A 17690-nucleotide genomic window follows, 5' to 3' on the forward strand; every position below is an offset into this window, starting at 1 on the left:
AAGAATAAATTAATAATAATAACTATAATAGATAACAAAATAACAGAGTTGGAAGAGACCGTGAAGGTCTTCTAGTCCAACACCCCACCCCCCTCAGTTTAAACAGGAGACCCTACAGCATTTCAGACAAATGACTGTCCCGTCTCTACTTAAAAGCCTCCAGTGATGGAGAACCCACAACTTCTGGTTAATTGTTCTCACTGTCTCCTTAGTTCAAGCTTGCTTTTCTCCTTGTTTAGTTTCCATCCATTGTTTCTCGTCTTGCCTTCTGGTGCTTTGGAAAATAGGTTAACCCTCTTCTTCTTTGTAGCAGCCTCTCAAATTGTGGAGAAGTCACTGGAGGTTTTTAAGAAGAGATTTGACAACTGCTTGTCTAAAATGGTACAGAGTCTCCTGCTTGAGCAAGAGGTTTGACTAGAACAGGCATGTCAAACTTGCAATGTCACGTGATGTCGCACGACGTATCGGGACTTTTCCCCCATTGCTGGCAATGGGGTGGGTGCGGTTTCAGCATGATGCATCCAGCCCATGGGCCGGCAGTTTGACATGCCTGGACTAGAAGACCTCCAAGGTCCCTTCCAACTCCGTTATTCTGTTATTCTATTAATATTAATAAGATGTTTCCTTGCTTCAATTTAAATCTTAGCACAAGTTTTTACTCATTCTACTGAGTCTTATAACAGAGTCAACATTAAAACATTTCCTGAGAATATATCTCTGCATTTTGTAAATAATCAAGCTGCTTTTATTATATCGCAGGCTGATTCTTCTGAAAAGTTACGACAATATGGTCTTTCCCACATCTATAGCCATCCTGCACTGATAACTAGAACAAGGTCAGGTCCCTTAGTGGCTTCACCAAAACCACCACCTGTACCTCGGTGGAAACTTATACGCCAGAAAAAGGAAACAATTGTGACAGATGAACCCCAAGGTGTGTCATTTCAGCCTTTAAGTTTTATTTCTAATCCAATCTAATTTAATCTAATTCTAATAAAAGAATAAATCCAGATATATAGTATTGTTTTTTATCTCATGGTTTCACCAAGTTTTCCTTTTGAGAATCAAAATGGTTGTTTGTGAAAATGAAAAATGTATTTTGATTGCTGCTTTAGGGATGTAATACTGATTTAAAACCATTCTATATGTTTCATATAATGTTCTCCAATGCCAGATCAATTGTTCTAAAAAACCAGATCTATCATGTGCTACCTGCCCCCCCTCTGCCATATATGTTGGACTCTTTGTTATTTGGAGTGTCATGATTGCCATGGAGGCCATGAACTCCTGAGTTACCCTGGATTCAATGTCACAGGTGGCAGGTTAATGTCCCCAAGAGCCATCAGCCTTAGGAACTCTAGCATCTATCTAACCATGGAATCCATCAGCTCAAATAGGGATGATGCTAGGCTACAGGGAGGACAGTAGCCTCAGTTCTGTTTGCATGGGCTCTATTCAGCCAGAGGGTCTCACAACTGACTATCCATGGAGTAGATCCTCTAAAAACCCTCAATGGTTTGCACAGGATAATAGACAGCATCATCCCTTTTTCCTCTGGGATCATGGTGATACAAAGCCTGGAAACCAGGTGAAAATCTTTCTAGGATGAAACACCCATCCCCACCACCTTCCAGGCCATCCAGGTTTCAGTTATGCACACCAAGTCAGTGCTATCTTCTATAATCAAATTATGGGCAAGGGCAGATTTTGTACATACCAATCTGGCATTCAGAAGCAGCAACCAAAGGCTAGGGCCACTAGGAATCTATGGCCTGACCCTGAGGTCAAGATAAATAATAATAGAATGCTTATTTCAAGACGTATAAATAACATATCTCCCCCTGTCTTTTTCTAGTAACATGCAGTTCAGGAGAAAATATTTTTGTATTTGCATTTTTGTGATCCCTTTATATGGCAGGCTGCGGAGCAGAAAGGGAAATGGAAAGAAAACATTAATCAATCAATAACCTTGAGTTTGTTTCTACAAGTTTGGAAGAGGATGGACAACCAAATTATTAAGTTCTTTTTATCCACATTGCCGTTCTTATTCCATTATATGCAACACAGTATAAATATGTGGAAGGTTACAAAATTGTTCACAAGAACAGTACTGATATAATACATAAGCATGCAAAAGTGAGAAGCATTTGACTTTGCATGATTGCTCCCTTATGTGTGATTCACATAGTAAATCTATTTGAAATATATTTCATATGTGTGTGTTAGGTAATGTACAGAGAAAGAAAAATTAATGGACTTCAAGTAATAATGTATAGTATTATGATAAAGGCTCTGATGGAAAAAATCTAATTATGGAATTTCTACAAATATTCCAATTTGTCTACTTTGTCCTTGAAAGCAGTTTAAAAATTGCATTTAGTTCTGAACAGAACTGCTGCATTGTTAATTGGAATCAGTCATGACAGATGGTGTTCAGTTAGATGCTCCTGTTAATGGAATGGGTTTCCTAAAATGAGTGGACAGGTAAGTCCTTCTGCACTTGAAGTCTTTTTTCCACCATCAAAAATGAATTTTGAAGATTGGATGATTCTATATAGATTAACCTGTTCAAGTGTGTTGAAAGAAAACTTCAACCTTATAAGCAGGTTTATGAACTTTGGCTTGAATCTGTAAATGTTATGCAATATAGTATGTCCTTATGTAACAACTTTCTACTTGAATCTGTAAGTTTACACAGCCTGCTCTAACTTCACTAGTCCCATGTTATAAAGGTAGTCCTCAACTTACAACATTTTGCTTAGTGACTGTTTGAAAGATTATCCAATGTAACGAAGTTTAAAGATAACAGTCATATAGCAAATATCTAGAGTCTTGAAATTACCTATCAAAAGACTAAACGTGAACAATAGACTGAAGAGGACATGTTACAATGTTTTGCAGTATGCTCATTATATGTTACAGTTGTAATGAATTTAAAGAAACTATTTCTTACCTGGTCTGAGTCTGAGTCTGTTGTCTTTGTACAGGATGTTTATTTCTTGCATTTCAGTGGTTGTTGTTTCTTTTCAGAAATTGTAATTAAAAAACCCGAACAATTTATTGAGCTTGCTAGTCCTTTTCTGAACTTCAAAGTTCCTGCTATACCTATACCAAGAGACACGTAAGTAGATCAATCAATGGGCTTCACTGAATGTAATTCAATATTGTCTGGTGGCAATAAATACAATTAAAATTATTTTAATTATAGTACACCATTGAAAAATATGGGAATAATGTAGAGCAGAGGTCACCAGCCTTTCTTGGTTGGCAGACTGGAGGTAAAGGGAAATGGAAGCATTTTACATGTGCATGTGTGCACGTGCACACACAGAGCCACGAGCATGAATGTGATACAAATGGGGCGGGGCTAGTGCTTGCGTGATGCTTGCTAGCCCTGCCCCATTCTTGCATGACACAGCACCATCCATTTTTGCACCTACAGCACAGTGGTGGCATTCTGTTTTCCCCCAGAGGCGTGACAGTGCCCTGTTTTCGTGCAGCATGGCAGCATCCCATTTTCACGTGCCGCAGCCATGGCACTCTTGCGAGTGGGGATGTGTACATGCACACACTGGCCAGCCTATCCCATGGCCCAGTGGCCAGGAGGCCACGGCCCACTACTGGCCGTGGCCTACAGGTTGGGGACCTCTGATGTAGAGAAATGAAAACGGTATATTTCAGGGTAATTTTATTTTTATAAAAATATAAAAATTATTGTACAAGTTAAATTTAAAAAATCTTATGTGGAGATGTAAAATTTTCTAGGTTTCCAAAACAGTGAAATGTGGTTGAAACAACGTTATCTTTCAGGTTTTTTTCAGTATAGCAACGTAATGCTGTCAAAACATCATGAGTATACTTTTTAAAAAATAGGAATGTTGTTATAGCAGCTCCTATATATGGAACTTTTAAATTTCTGTTACATATTAATATTATTTTTCATTTTTTAGCAATAGTAATAGACTTATATACCGCCCCATGGTACTTTAGAGCACTCTCTGGTGGTTTATAACGTTAGCATATTATGCCCAGCAATCTGAGTCCTCATTTTACCGAGCTTGGAAGCATGGAAGGTTAAGTCAAGTTTGAGCCCATCAGGATTGAACTCTAGGCTGTGGACAGAGTTAACCTGCAATACTGCATTCTAACCACTATGCTACCAGGGCTTCTCATTTTAAAAATATATTTTTCAATATTGCCTGGAAAAATACAAATGATCTGCAGGCTCTAGTAATCCAAGTAAAGGAACACAGTGGAAAAATAGGACTAAGATTAAAGAAGACCATATGAATGATAACAGGTACAGCAACTAACCTTAGAATTGACAAAAATATTTAAGTAGTAGACAGCTTCTGCCTTTTAGGATTTACTATCAACAATAAAGAAACCATCTGTCAAGAAATATCCTACACACTAATACTTGATAGGATAGCAATGAAATCCTTGGAACAGATAGCCGGATGCTGTGACACGTATATACCTACAAAGATCAGTCCAGGTAATCCTCGACTTACAACAGTTCATTTGGTGACTGTTCATAGTTACAACAGCACTGAAAAAATGACTTGTGACTCTTTTTCACACTTATGAACATTGCAGCATCTCCATGGGTCATGTGATCAAAATTCACATGCTTGGCAACTGATTTATATTTATGATGGTTGCAATGTCTTGGGATCACATGATCCCCTTTTGCAACCTTCTAACAAGCAACGTCAATGGGGAAGCCAGATTCATTTAACAACTGTGTTATTAACTTAACAACTGCAGTGATCCACTTAACAACGGTAGCAAGAAAGGTCATAAAATGGAGCAAAATTCACTTAGCAACTGTCTCACTGAGCACCAGAAATTTTGGGCTCAATTGTGTCCATAAATTGAGTTCTACCTCTACTAATCAGGCAGTGGTTTTCCCTGTGATAATGGAATTCAAAGAATATTAACACTTTTAAATGTTGGTGTTGAAAACTCTTGAGAATGCCATGGAAAGCCAAAAAAACAAATAGATCATAAAACAAATCAATCCAGAGCTCTCATTCGATGTATAAGTGATCAAGCTCAAATTATAGTATTATACAAAGACCTAACTGTCAAGAGAAGGCTCTAATTCTGGGAAATCTGAAAGGAAAGGAAAGAAGAGGATGATCAACAGCAAATGGATGGACTCAGTTAAGCTCTGAAAAACTTGAAGGGCGAGGTTGAGGACATACCATCCTGAAAAGGTCAAACTATGTGGTTGCTAAAAGTTGACAAATAATTGATTTTCAATAAAATATCTCCAGAAAGAAAGAAATACAGCATGTTGTTAATTGTGAAGTCATGTCCGACCCATCGCGACCCCATGGACAACGTTCCTTCAGGTCTTCCTGTCCTCTACAGCATGACATATATCAAAACTTCCCTTGGATTGACATTATATCAGAGATTGAGGGATATTTTTGAAGCAGAGTAGAACATTATTTCTGCAGTTAATTATATTCAGGATGTTTTAATATTTGGAGGCCTTTTAATATTATGTGCTACATTCTTCTGTTATACTTTATGTACCATGGACCAGATAATATATAAATAGAAATATCACTTCAAATCTTCCTTGTTTATAGACCTTGAATCAAAACCATTTAATTGATTGTGGGATATACATCTTGGTTGGTTTAAGATGAGGAGCTAAGTGAATGGGGGAGGGGGAATTAACAAATATAGAGCTGTTGCCACAGAGAAAGTTGTGTGTGTGTGTGTGTGTGTGTGTGTGTGTGTGTGTGTAGACTAGAATTTGAAAGCAATTTCCAGGATGCGTACATAAATATTTATTTATTTGATTTATATTTGATCTATATTCCAAAGCAGCTATTCAATAGAGAAATAAAGATTTCAGGGTATCTGGAAATGATAATACATATATTTAATCCATGTATCAAAATTAGGGAGATAAAAATATTCAAAACAAGATGAGGATTTAGCTTGCTTTTATTTTTAAGAGAAATGTTTATTTGTATTTCCTTAGCCACTTTCCACCATCCACTTTTAAAAAGGGATCTCTTCCAGCATCCAGCCTTCCTTCTGTCACCGAAAGTGATGAAAGCGTGTTTGACAGTTCTGGAGATACGAATCTCAGTTTAGAAGAAAACTCTCAGGTCAAGTTTTTATTATTTATTTATTTATTTAGTATTTATTTATTTATCCATCGATCCAATTTCTATAGCTGCCCAATTCAATCAAGTGACCTGAGTGGCTTACAGTTCTAAAATTTTAAAACAATAAAAACATCCACAAAATAAATAACTATAAACAGCAGTCATGATGATTAATCAACTAATAGTAAAAGCCAACTTGTGGGGCCCTTAAAACATTTAGAGCCCCAGGCCTGGTTACATTGCCCAATTTTTAAAGCTTTGCAAAAGGCCAAGAAGGGTCTAATCGCCAAGTGGAGAATATTCCGTAGGGCAGAGGTTAAAAGCCTGTCTTCTAGTTCCCCCCAGTTGACACTCTGGGTGATGGGATCTGCAGCATGCCCAATCTGTTGGATCTGTTGGATGAGTAGAAGCTCTTGGAAAAAGACAGTTTTTCCTGGTCTTAAGCCATGAACTGCATCTTGAATTGCACTCAGAAACACACTGGCAGCCATTGCACCTCACAGAGTAGTGGTATTACATGTGCCGTACCAGCACAATTTATGTATTACCGATACAGCCATATTTTGCACCAATTGAAAATTCCAACTTTTTCAGAGGCAGCTCCATATAGAGCACTATGTATATTTATTTTTATATTTATATAAATAGATGTTATGTTTATTTTATATATCTTTATACATTTATATTTAACTAAAGTCTAATACAAGGCAATATTCAGATGAGTCATGCCAACCTCCACAGAGTGGAAGGATCTACTTAAGATAGTTGACCCCAACGCCTCATTGATCCAGATCAATTCTCATGAGTCATTGGGGATTTCCCCTACAATCTGGAGTCAATTCCTCTGAATACGTAGACAAACCTTATAACAGAGCAAGGACCAGGGATTGGTTTTTAAATCCTTGTTTGCTTTTTGATTTATCAAGGATTTTCAAGGAATGAAACAATTGAAGAGACATATAGAGCAATGGAAGAGAAAGATCTAAAGTAAATTTCACAAAACGCAAAGAGACCTCATGCTTGAGTTCACACACCATGGCAACACAGGCAGCAAGCAATCAATTTTTCTGTTCTTACTGCTGACCTGTTGGCCCTATTCAGGTTGAGTCCTCCCTTATAAAGAATGAGGGCAAGAAGATCTCATCTGAGGCTACTTGTGCAACATTTGACTAACATTTCACTAATACAGTTGTTCAGATATAATCTAGTCTACATTCCACATGGGCAGACTATAAAAAGGTAACTGAGCTAAAGTCCTAAGACAGTGATGGCGAACCTTTTAGAGACCAAGTGCCCAAACTGCAACCCAAAACCCACTTATGTATCATCGGGTGCCGGGTGGGTGTGGCCAATTAGGTCGATGTGACCTGTTGAGTGGGCGTGGCTGTGATGGTAACGGCAGACTGGGTGGAACTAAAAAGTTCAATCAATCAATTCCAACTTTGCAAGATCTTTTTTCTCCCACAAGAAGTTGAAATTGACTGATTGATTGAACTTTTTTTTTGCACACAGCGGCAGAGGCCTAAAGCGAAAAGGTTTTATAAAACCCAGCTGAAGGCCTAGGACTGGGGCAACAGCGCATGTGCCCACAGAGAGGGCTCTGTGTGCCACCTATGACACACATGCCATAGGTTCTCCACCATGGTCCTAAGAGATTATCTGGGAATAATTTTGATTAGTTAGTTATGAGAATGTGGATATAAAACTCTATGGCAATATTAGCTCCACCCCTTGTAAACTATATCCTTACCCCATCTGACTCTTTCAGGAAGCTGACTGGGCATGATCAACTGGATTGGAGAGAGGGTCAATGTTTCAGAAAGGGAAGGAGGAGTAATGTTGGTTGTCCTGAAAATAACATTTTAAGTAACAATCAAAGAAATTTATTCCTCATGAAAAAGTTTTTTATGGTTCCAGTCTATTTTGGACCATTTTCACTGAGTTTTTAACTTTCTCCTTTTAGGAAATATTGTTGAGAAAGCAGTGAGATTACAGTTAGAAGAAATAGCTTCTCTGACTAGCTTTCAGTTTGTTTTAGGCCCTGGATGATTGTTGTAGTTGATAACTTTAATTAAGACTTGATTGGGGATGATTCTTCCTGGTCTTTTCTGTCAGTAGCCTTTATTACCATTAATTATCACATTTAGATGGGCTTCTTATAAAAGTTGAAATTTGGTGGCATTGGGTTATGGTGTTTTCACTCCTTCTGGAATGGACAGTCCCATTCAATAGTTGAACAGAATAACAGAGTTGGAAGGGACCTTGTAGGTCATCTAGTCCAACCCCCTGCCCAAGCAGGAGTCTCTACACTATTTCTGACAAATGGCAATCCAGTCTCTTCTTAAAAGCCTCCAGTGATGAAGCACCAACAATATCTGAAGGCAGTCTGTTCCATTGGTTAATTGTTCTCACTGTCAGGAAATTTCTCCTTATTTCCAGGTTGAACCTCTCCTTGATCAGTTTCCATCTGTTGTTCCTTGTCTGGCCTTCAGGTGATTTGGAAAATAGGTTGACTCCCTCATCTGTGTGACAGCCCCTTAAATATTGGAATACTGCTATCATGTCACCCTGGTCCTTCTCTTCACTAGACTAGCCATGCCCAGTTCCTGTAACCACTCTTCATATGTTTTAGTCTCCAGTCCCCAAATCATCTTTGTTGCTTTTCTCTGCATTCTCTCCAGAGTCTCAACATCTTTTTTATAATGTAGAGACCCAAATTGATTGCCGTATTCTAGGTGTGATCTTACTAAGGCTTTATAGAGTGGTATTAGTACCTCAAGTGATATTGAATCCCTCTTTTAATGCAATTTAGGAATGCATTGGCTTTTTTTGCTGCTGCCGCACACTGTTGGCTCATATTTAATTGACTGTCCACTCTGTCCCGTTTTTCCAGCCATTGATAAAATAAGTTCCGTGTTTGAAAAATATTCTGTGTCTTCTTTTTCTTTGATTCTCAATGTAAGTCTATCCATTTCAGCACAGTCCAATATTTTCTTGATTATCTCTTCATCCAATAGTGTTTTTTTCATTTTTCCAGTGCTGAGTAAATATAATTCTTGCTGCTGTTAATACATGTAATGTTAAATATACACATTTTTAATCAAATTTTTCTGTAATTAATAAACCTAATTTAAAAAATTCAGGTTTAAAATCTATGTGTTTCCCTAACATCTTTTCTAACCAAGTATGTATTTTTGTTCAAAATTTGTTTGCTTTAACACATGTCCACCACAGGTGATAATATGTAAAACTGCATATACAAATTAAACCAATTGATGTGTTAATAATTTAAAAAAGCCTACAAATAACAAACCACAAGAGTACTTTGGATAACTTTCCTATATTGGATTTATAAAAGAGATCTGTACAAAAGAGATCTGTTAAGATTTTGAAGGATTTTCTGAGAAGGGACAAAAAAGAAAAGAAAAGAAATCTAGCTCCTAGGTATTATTAATGTGATTAAAAAACAAGATTGTTAAAAGTACAGGGCAGGAATATAAATTTGGTTTATTTGATCAAGGTTAAAATAAATAAGTAGTCATCTCTGATAAACTTTCATGGACTTTTATTGACCAGGAATGAATGATGAGTTTGTAAGATTTTTTTATAGTTAAGAGATGAGATATCAGGAGATAAGAGCATTTGTTGTATTTTAAAAGAAGGTGATAAGTTACTAAAATTGTTTATGCTTGTTGTAATGAAGAGGAAGTTATGTCTTTACATATTTCCTTTTTTCTTTTCTATTTCTATTCTCTTGTATTTCTTTTTCTGCATTTTCTAATTTTTTTACTCGTGTTTTTAATTTGTATTAGTGCTTTATCTTTTAACTGTAATCTCTAATAAAACTATTATAAAAAAATCAAAGTGGTTTATGATAAGACCAGTACAAAATACAAAAGAATTATTTTAATTTATTAACGTTTTCTAGTTCATTAGAACTTTTTCTTATGAAAGTTGTCTCAATCGAAACAATAACAAAGGATTAAGAAAATCCCCAAATTAGACTATATATAAGTGTACAGTTCAAAATCAGTACTGAGATGGAATTTGAGGACAGAATCATTACTAGTTGTTGGTATCAAATTAAGTGACTAAGCTTTCTGATGGTAGTCAAGGAAGAATGTCAATGTAGCCCAAAGTCCTTGTGCTCTCATTTAATAGTATCACAAATATAGAGAAAACTGTGGATGACAAGATGAAACCAATTGTGTATTGTATAAAGAAGTTTGTGAGGGATCATCATTTCTTATTTCCTGTATATTCAGTTTTCAAAATATTGCCAATTGGAAATTTCAGATTACAGATAATGGTATAATATAAACATGCTAAGGGAAGTCTATTCATCTTTTGACTTGACAAGCACAGCATACCAATAATCATATACAAAAATCTATCGAGATTTGATAGTGCTCTGGTTTTCTTTGCAAATCCGTATGAAGTTGCTTTTACTAGACTGTATTAAATTGATCAAGTTATATGATTCAACTTTTCATACATATAATAAAAAGAGTATTTAGAATGCTTCATCATTATGAGAATCTTCTCTAATTAATGAGTTGATTCTCACACTGATAATGAGGCTAGGAGTTCTGTAAACAATATTAAGAATAGCTCACTGGAATTTTTGTGTGACCCACTTAACCCTTTTCTTAATAAATCTTATTCAGCAAAATCGTAAATAAATGTTTCTTGAATGTTAGAGAGTTCTGGCATTAACAAAAGGGAGGACCAGAAATAATTGGAACATGCCTGTGGAGATTCTCAACCATCCAAAGGTGTCTTTTCAAAAGACAACTGGACTTTCTTTTTGTTTTTTTCCTTGAAAACATTTTGCTTCTCATCCAATAAGTTTCAATCAGAACTGAAGAAGCTTCTTGGATGAGAAGTGAAACATATTTGCATTGGAGATACTCACAAGTAAATATGTGTAGTGCACAAGATTACATCTTGTAACTTCTTAAATAATGTCACATGGTTATTTGTATTGCTATAATAAAGTAAATATGAGTTTCTACTCTATAGGAATCCGGTGTAGTTCCACAACACATTGTTGAAGGATCCACTAAAGGTAAGCATCACTGTGTTGTAATATAGTCTCTTGGTTTAAAAATGAAAAAAAATATAATTTACATCCATTTTATTTACCTTAGTCTCATCTAAATAATTAAAATGGGAAAAATCATATTTATTGCAACAGTTGCACAGAAAAACAGTATAAAAATAGATTAAATGCCACTGATGAAAAAGAATCCATTTGATGAAACTCATTTTTATCCATTTATTAGTAAACTGGCATCTTTGGAACAAATTTAAGCATGAGAAGGGAAGAGAAGATTGTAAAATATGCTCTAATGTATGATTGGAAGTTGTGTAGCAGAATGTTAGGTGTCAGCTGCTGATATTAAAAGCATAAAAGAACAGGACAGACTTCCAAAAGGTTCCAAGAACATATTTGAGGAGAGAATTGCAGTTTCCTGCTATTGTATAAAGTTTTTCTTAAGTGTCACAATGTAACCATCAACAAATTCCCCATTCCCAATTGCAGTGAGCTCACAAGGTGACGTTAAGCAAACCCGTCTCAGTTTCAGTCTGCCATAGGGCTGATATGCAATTAGATCACACTTGTGAAGTTTTTGACCGCTATTTAGATGTTAGTAATCATTAATAATGATTATTACTAGTATTATTATTATTAAAAACAAAATTCATAAGCAGCCTTTGAACAAAGGAGTCTACAGAAGGAGAGCAAGAAGAACAAATGGTTCACATTGCTGCCCAGACTCCTCCCTTAGGTACTTGTGTGCAATGTCACAACCTAAGTCCAAAAGATAGGACTAGCATCATAATGTCACAATGCACCTATTGTCCCTTTGGCATCTTCAAGGCTATTTACGAACCACCGGATTAGTATATCTATAAACCATTGTTTGGTGCTTTTGAAATTAACTCAATACTTAGGCATTCCTTTCTGCTTTTTTCTTCTATTTCCTATACAATATTTAAAAAAAATGCAAGGCATACTTTAACAGCTTGGGTATATTAAACATTAATTATTAATAACAACCATTAAAATTTAGCTAGACCTTGGGGTGAATATGGTGGGGTTTTGTCCCCTCCTACAAGAGTATATAACAAGAGATTGAACAACCATTTGTCTGAAATGGTACAGGGCAGACATGACAAACTCGCAATGTCATGTGACGTTGCGCACGTATCGGAGCTTTTCCCCCATTGCTGGCAATGAAGTGGGCGCAGTTTCCTTGTGACATGTCTGGCCGCGGGTCAGCAATTTGACACCCCTGGTATAGGGTTTCCTGCCTGAGTTGGAAGACCTCCAAGGTCCCTTCCAACTCCATTGTTCTGTTTTGTTCCGTTCCGTTCTGTTCTATTGTTTCCTTGTACATGGAATGGATGTTGTTTCAGTTTTGATTGTTTTAATCTTGCTTGCATAGGTGTTCAGATTGGAGTAATAGCCAAATAAAGTGAAGTGGAATTCAGAAACAAAAAAAAATAAGTATGTGAAAGCAGAAATTCCATAAGTACCAAACCATTTCACTTGATCTCTAGAGTTCTATGCTACATAAAAATTGCAATGAAAAAATACCATATTATATGACAGAAAGGATAAGTTAGACACAACTATACGAACTACTAAATTTCAAATATAATTTCAATACAATGATTTTTATATAATAGTTTCTTACTATACTGTTATTTAGATATCTTAGAGGAGTACTGTCCTGAGTATTCTACCCAAAATTGAGTAAAGTCCATTATCCAGTCACAACGGGGATATTTAAATACAGACTTTCTGGTAAAAAAAAAAAAAGTAAAAAAAAAAAGACTTTAATGAAGGAAAAAAGTTTAGGAAATTTTTATTGAATATAGACAAGAAAAAAGTGAACATTCTATCAATATTATTTACAGTGTTGGATATTAATGAAAAAAAATGAAGGAAGAGTATATATCAAGATATTCGTTGTAGAATAAAGGTTTTATTCAATTAAATAAATTGTTTGAGTTTAAAATCTCCATTTTAGGTAGTCCTCGACTTATGACCACAACTGAACCCAAAATTTCTATTGTTAAGTGAGACATTTGTTAAGTGAATTCTGGCCCCTTTTTACAACCTTTCTTGCCATAGTTGTTAAGTGAGTCACTGCAGTTGATAAATTAGTAAAACGGTTGTTGAATCAATCTGGCTTCCCTATTGATTTTGCTTGTCACAAGGTTGCAAAAGGTGATCACATGACTTGACACAGCAACGGTCATAAGTATGAACCAGTGGCCAAGCATCTGAATTTTGATCCTATGATTATGGAGATGCTGCAAAAGTCGTAAGTGTGAAAAATGGTCATAAGTCACTTTTTTTCAGTGCCGTTGTAATTTTGAATGGTCACTAAATGAACTGTTGTAAGTCAAGATTAATAATAGAAAAGGTGCTATGATAATAGTAGTAGCAGGCCTGGAAATGGAAACGAAAATAAAACAGCATTTTTAATAAAGGATACAACAATCATAAACTCACTGTCATTAAAGTTATGGAAGACCAGCCTGTTACCTCTAACTAGTGTTTATATGTGATATGAGCCACATAGCAGAATCAGCCTATTGTATCCTTTCTTAGTTCTGATCAGGGAATACTAAAAAAAAGTGTTATCTGGTTTGATTTTTGTTATATTCAATGTCACTTGGTCTTGGCATTTGTCAAATAACGGAAGAGACCATCCTAAGATTAAAAGTTTCTAAGGATGGAAAAATGAATCAGAAGCCAGAAGAAGGTATATCTCTTAGCAAATCTAAAGGGTGTTTAAGAAGTACTACAATCTGGATGCTGATACTTTAAAACTTGATATTTGAATCCGTCGGTCACACTTTTTAACTTAGGAGCATGTCATAGGCACAGTTTAGAGGATGGTGGCTATCAGTAGGGCAAAGCTTTCTTTATAATATAAGCAATTTTACTTTCCTGCTGCTTTTCTCCTATATTTTCACATCTTAATTTGCATTCATATATATATATAATTCTGTAGTATATATTCTATTCTTTTTTCTTACTAGGTATTCTACATTAACCTTGTTTCCCAATCGTCTAGGATCTGTTTCTCCTTCAGCCTTTTTCTGCCTTCACTTCTCTCTACCCAACCCTCCCATAGTTGATGGATTACTTGGGGGGGCAAAGTGGGGGGGTTGCAAGGTAGAAGGATGGCCATCTCTAATACAGATTTGTTATAGCCCATCTGCTATGCTAGAGGTGATTCACTAGCTTCCTCTACTGCTGACCTCTTTACAGCTCAGCCCTCTGATGTTGGCTCTGAACTTGATTCCTTGAATGCAGCTGAACTGCTCCTGCTTCTGGTTTTGAGGGTTGGGTGTTTGAACTGTTTAGAAGTGCAAGGGTTGGGAACTCACATAGCTTACTAGCTTCACCAACCTTAGTAGGTATTTTTGATTGTCCTTCTCCAAGGTCTGCTTCTCATTCTTTTTTTCATCTGAACTGTTTGGAAGTTGCTTGCTGTCATATGTATCTGTCTGTATACTAGGTGACATTGGAGTGTGTAGGATTGCCTCATTTATCTATCTATGCTCTCCTATTTCTTGGGCCATTAGATTGGGATAAGCTTGCATGGGTTTATCCATGATGCTTGAAGCAAGTTGAGTGACACACTCCCCACAATCCTCCAACTATATAAGGGAAGATTCTCAAAAGAATAGAGGAGAAGGAGGAGCACAAATATTTTCATTTCTGTCCCATTTGGAACTTTGAGAGCCTACATATGAAGGTATAGTGAGGGTGCCAGTGAAAGTGGTCCAGTCACAATATGGCTAGGCTTGAGTCACAGAACAAGAAAGTTAGGTAAGGTATGGACCTGGGGGATGCCAAGGAAAAGACAGAATACTGTAATTTAAAACAGATTTTTGTTTCTCTGGGGTGAAGCAAGTGTACCTACATCTTCTCTGTTTTTTTTTTTTAATTTTCAGCCTCATTTAGACTCCAGTTCTGCTTATCTAGAACTTTGATACTCTGGAAATAGGAGAGGTGGTAGCTTTATTATTTACATAATATGTAATGATAGGAAAAATAAATATTGGATTCAGTGATTGACAGATCTGCACTTAAGTCACTTGAGATTTAATCACAATTACTTGGCCCAATCCCTGTATAATTTGGAGAAATCATGAAGGTAGAGATATTTTAACATTTGTTCCATGACATGGTTTGAGCTAACTGTAACTCATTTCTTTCTTTTAAGCATTTCTTTCTTTTAAGCAAGATAGTTTTTAGTGAACTGCAATAACTAGAATTCCTGATTGACTGATTATAGCGAAAAGATTAATAAAGTCAGTCCATATACATCAATCACAACAATCACAATGAGTTTCATCTCATTCAAGTAGTAGTGTACAAATATTTGTTCGTTATATTTTACACAAAAATCACTTTAATATGGATAATTAATATGGATAACATAGAAGCTTAGTGTTTTTTAAAATTCCACCACATTCTGTATTAAAACAACAACATAATAGACATATAAATCCAGGGCTTTTTTTTCTCATAGAACGCCCAGAATGGAGTTCCGGCCTTTTTGGGATGGAACCTTGTAGGGTAGGCAAGGCGGGTTGAATGACGTGTGTGAGTTCCGGCACTTTTTTTTTTTTTAGAAAAAACGTTTGTATAAATCAAATGTTAAAGAAGCATAGCTTAAAAAATTGCACTAACTGCTATGGAATTTGGCATATTTTGTTCCTGCTTGAAACTCTAGCATTCTTGAAAATGTAATTTTATTCTGTCAAAAGATAGAAATAACACCTGTCTCATATTAGGCTGTTCATATTTTCAGATGAACATTTTTTAATCAGCTTGTACCACTTGAGTTTTGAATTTGTACTCTGAATTTGATTATATATAGCTCAACTCAACAGATATACTGAAAGTTCATTTATATTATTTTACTTTATTAAGATATTAGAAGCATCAAGAGTTGCCCTATTTGTATTTTCTAGTTCATCAGCAAACCATCATCTTTTCCTTTTCAGAAACACAGGCTTAATCTGAGGAAAAATTTCTATATTTCTTTCTTATTCATATAGGTGAATCTACAGAAAAAGTAAGTAGTGAAGTAGTTCAGATACCAGAATCAGCAGACGCTGCTTTCAACAACCAATTAATAAATAAATCTCTTGAAGAAATTGAACTTGAAAAGAACATGATTTCCAAGGAAATATGGATGGACTATGAAGATTTCTGTATTTGCTTTCAGTAAGAAGCAGTCAGGTTTTTTTTAGTTTCTGAAAACATAATGTTTTATATTGAAAACATTGTCTTGAATATAACAAATAAGTTGCTTTTATACTCCAAACAAGAAGGCAAGCAGTTGCCAGGGTTACCTGCACAATCATTGGAGTCTTTTTTGAAAGGGACATCATGATAACTATACAGAAATTATTTTTTGTGTCAAGGCTCCTCATTTCTATGATTCTCTATTCTCCAGAATTTGACCAATTGATTTTAATTGAGAACCAGAACTACAGAATTCACTGTTGCATAAGACTATATGTACAGTCTTACATATAAAGACTGTAAATAATTTCTGTCAATAATATTTTTCAGTTTGGGCTCTACAAAATACTGGGAATGAATTTCTATTATTACTATTATTCTGTCTTCTTTTAATATTGAAAAGTTAAGAATATTTTTAATTCAGTAAAGTGTGACATCGCATGAGAGATTTTTTATATAACCTATGCTAAAATAATCACATTCATTTTTCTTAGGAATTTATATGTTTTCCACAAACCAAATACCTATGCTTATAACTATCAGAAGTCAGATTTTAGGGTAAGTTTATTGATAATATGATTTATTTATATCTCAGTAGGTTTCAGTTTGTATTGATGAAACATATTTATCAAATAAACTTTATTATACAGAATAGAATATTTCAAGTTCATGTCATGGGTTGAGACTTTTTTAAAAAAACAATTACAAAATAATTATCTAAAATAAGAAAACAGTTAGTAATTGCAGATCTTAGACGTAAGATCTAGCAAGATTGAGTAATTTTAGTTTCAACGACCTGGTGGTACAGTGATTTACCATCTTTAATTCTTGAGTAGCACTGGCCAGGTAGAACTGGTAATTTAAGGATCCTCAGACTCTGAACTCCTGCTCAATTCACAGATGGAACCATGGCCAGAAGACCCTTTGCATAATTCCAAGTTGTGCGCCAATTGCATTTGATCAGGAGACTCTTTTCACAGTCATTGGTGTCCCAGTCACTTTCCACTATGACAATGCATATCTATAATGTGGAGAGTGGAGACTGCTTGGAAGCCACAGATGGTCCACAAAGCCACTGTGCAAGTAGTTAACATGCTTCCATCTTCAGCCATGTAACACTACCACTCCATCAGCTGCTGCTGTTATTGGTGAGCTTCCAGATGTAATTCAAAGTGTTGGTTATCATCTGTAAAGGTCTTTCTGACTCAGTACCTGATTACCTATGGGACTGTATTTCTTCCATTATTCTGCTTGACCAGTAAGATCTAAAT

The 17690-nt window shown here is 35.6% G+C and overlaps 1 protein-coding gene across 9 annotated transcripts in view; it reads left to right on the plus strand.

Annotated features, from left to right (window-relative positions):
• The window catches only part of ADGB (androglobin), a 79614-nt gene that overhangs the window by 14268 nt on the left and 47656 nt on the right, over positions 1-17690 (plus strand). For all 9 annotated transcript variants that reach the window (XM_039346858.1, XM_039346860.1, XM_039346859.1 and 6 more), the window contains 6 exons: positions 760-934; positions 3031-3121; positions 6005-6134; positions 11157-11202; positions 16230-16398; positions 16914-16977. In XM_039346858.1, the coding sequence (XP_039202792.1) occupies positions 760-934; positions 3031-3121; positions 6005-6134; positions 11157-11202; positions 16230-16398; positions 16914-16977 (675 nt within the window). The remainder of the gene's footprint in view (positions 1-759; positions 935-3030; positions 3122-6004; positions 6135-11156; positions 11203-16229; positions 16399-16913; positions 16978-17690) is intronic.

This window comes from Crotalus tigris, unplaced genomic scaffold (assembly GCF_016545835.1).
Source record: "Crotalus tigris isolate CLP2741 ecotype Arizona unplaced genomic scaffold, ASM1654583v1 scf7180000018030.5226217, whole genome shotgun sequence".
NCBI classification, from domain to species: domain Eukaryota; kingdom Metazoa; phylum Chordata; class Lepidosauria; order Squamata; family Viperidae; genus Crotalus; species Crotalus tigris.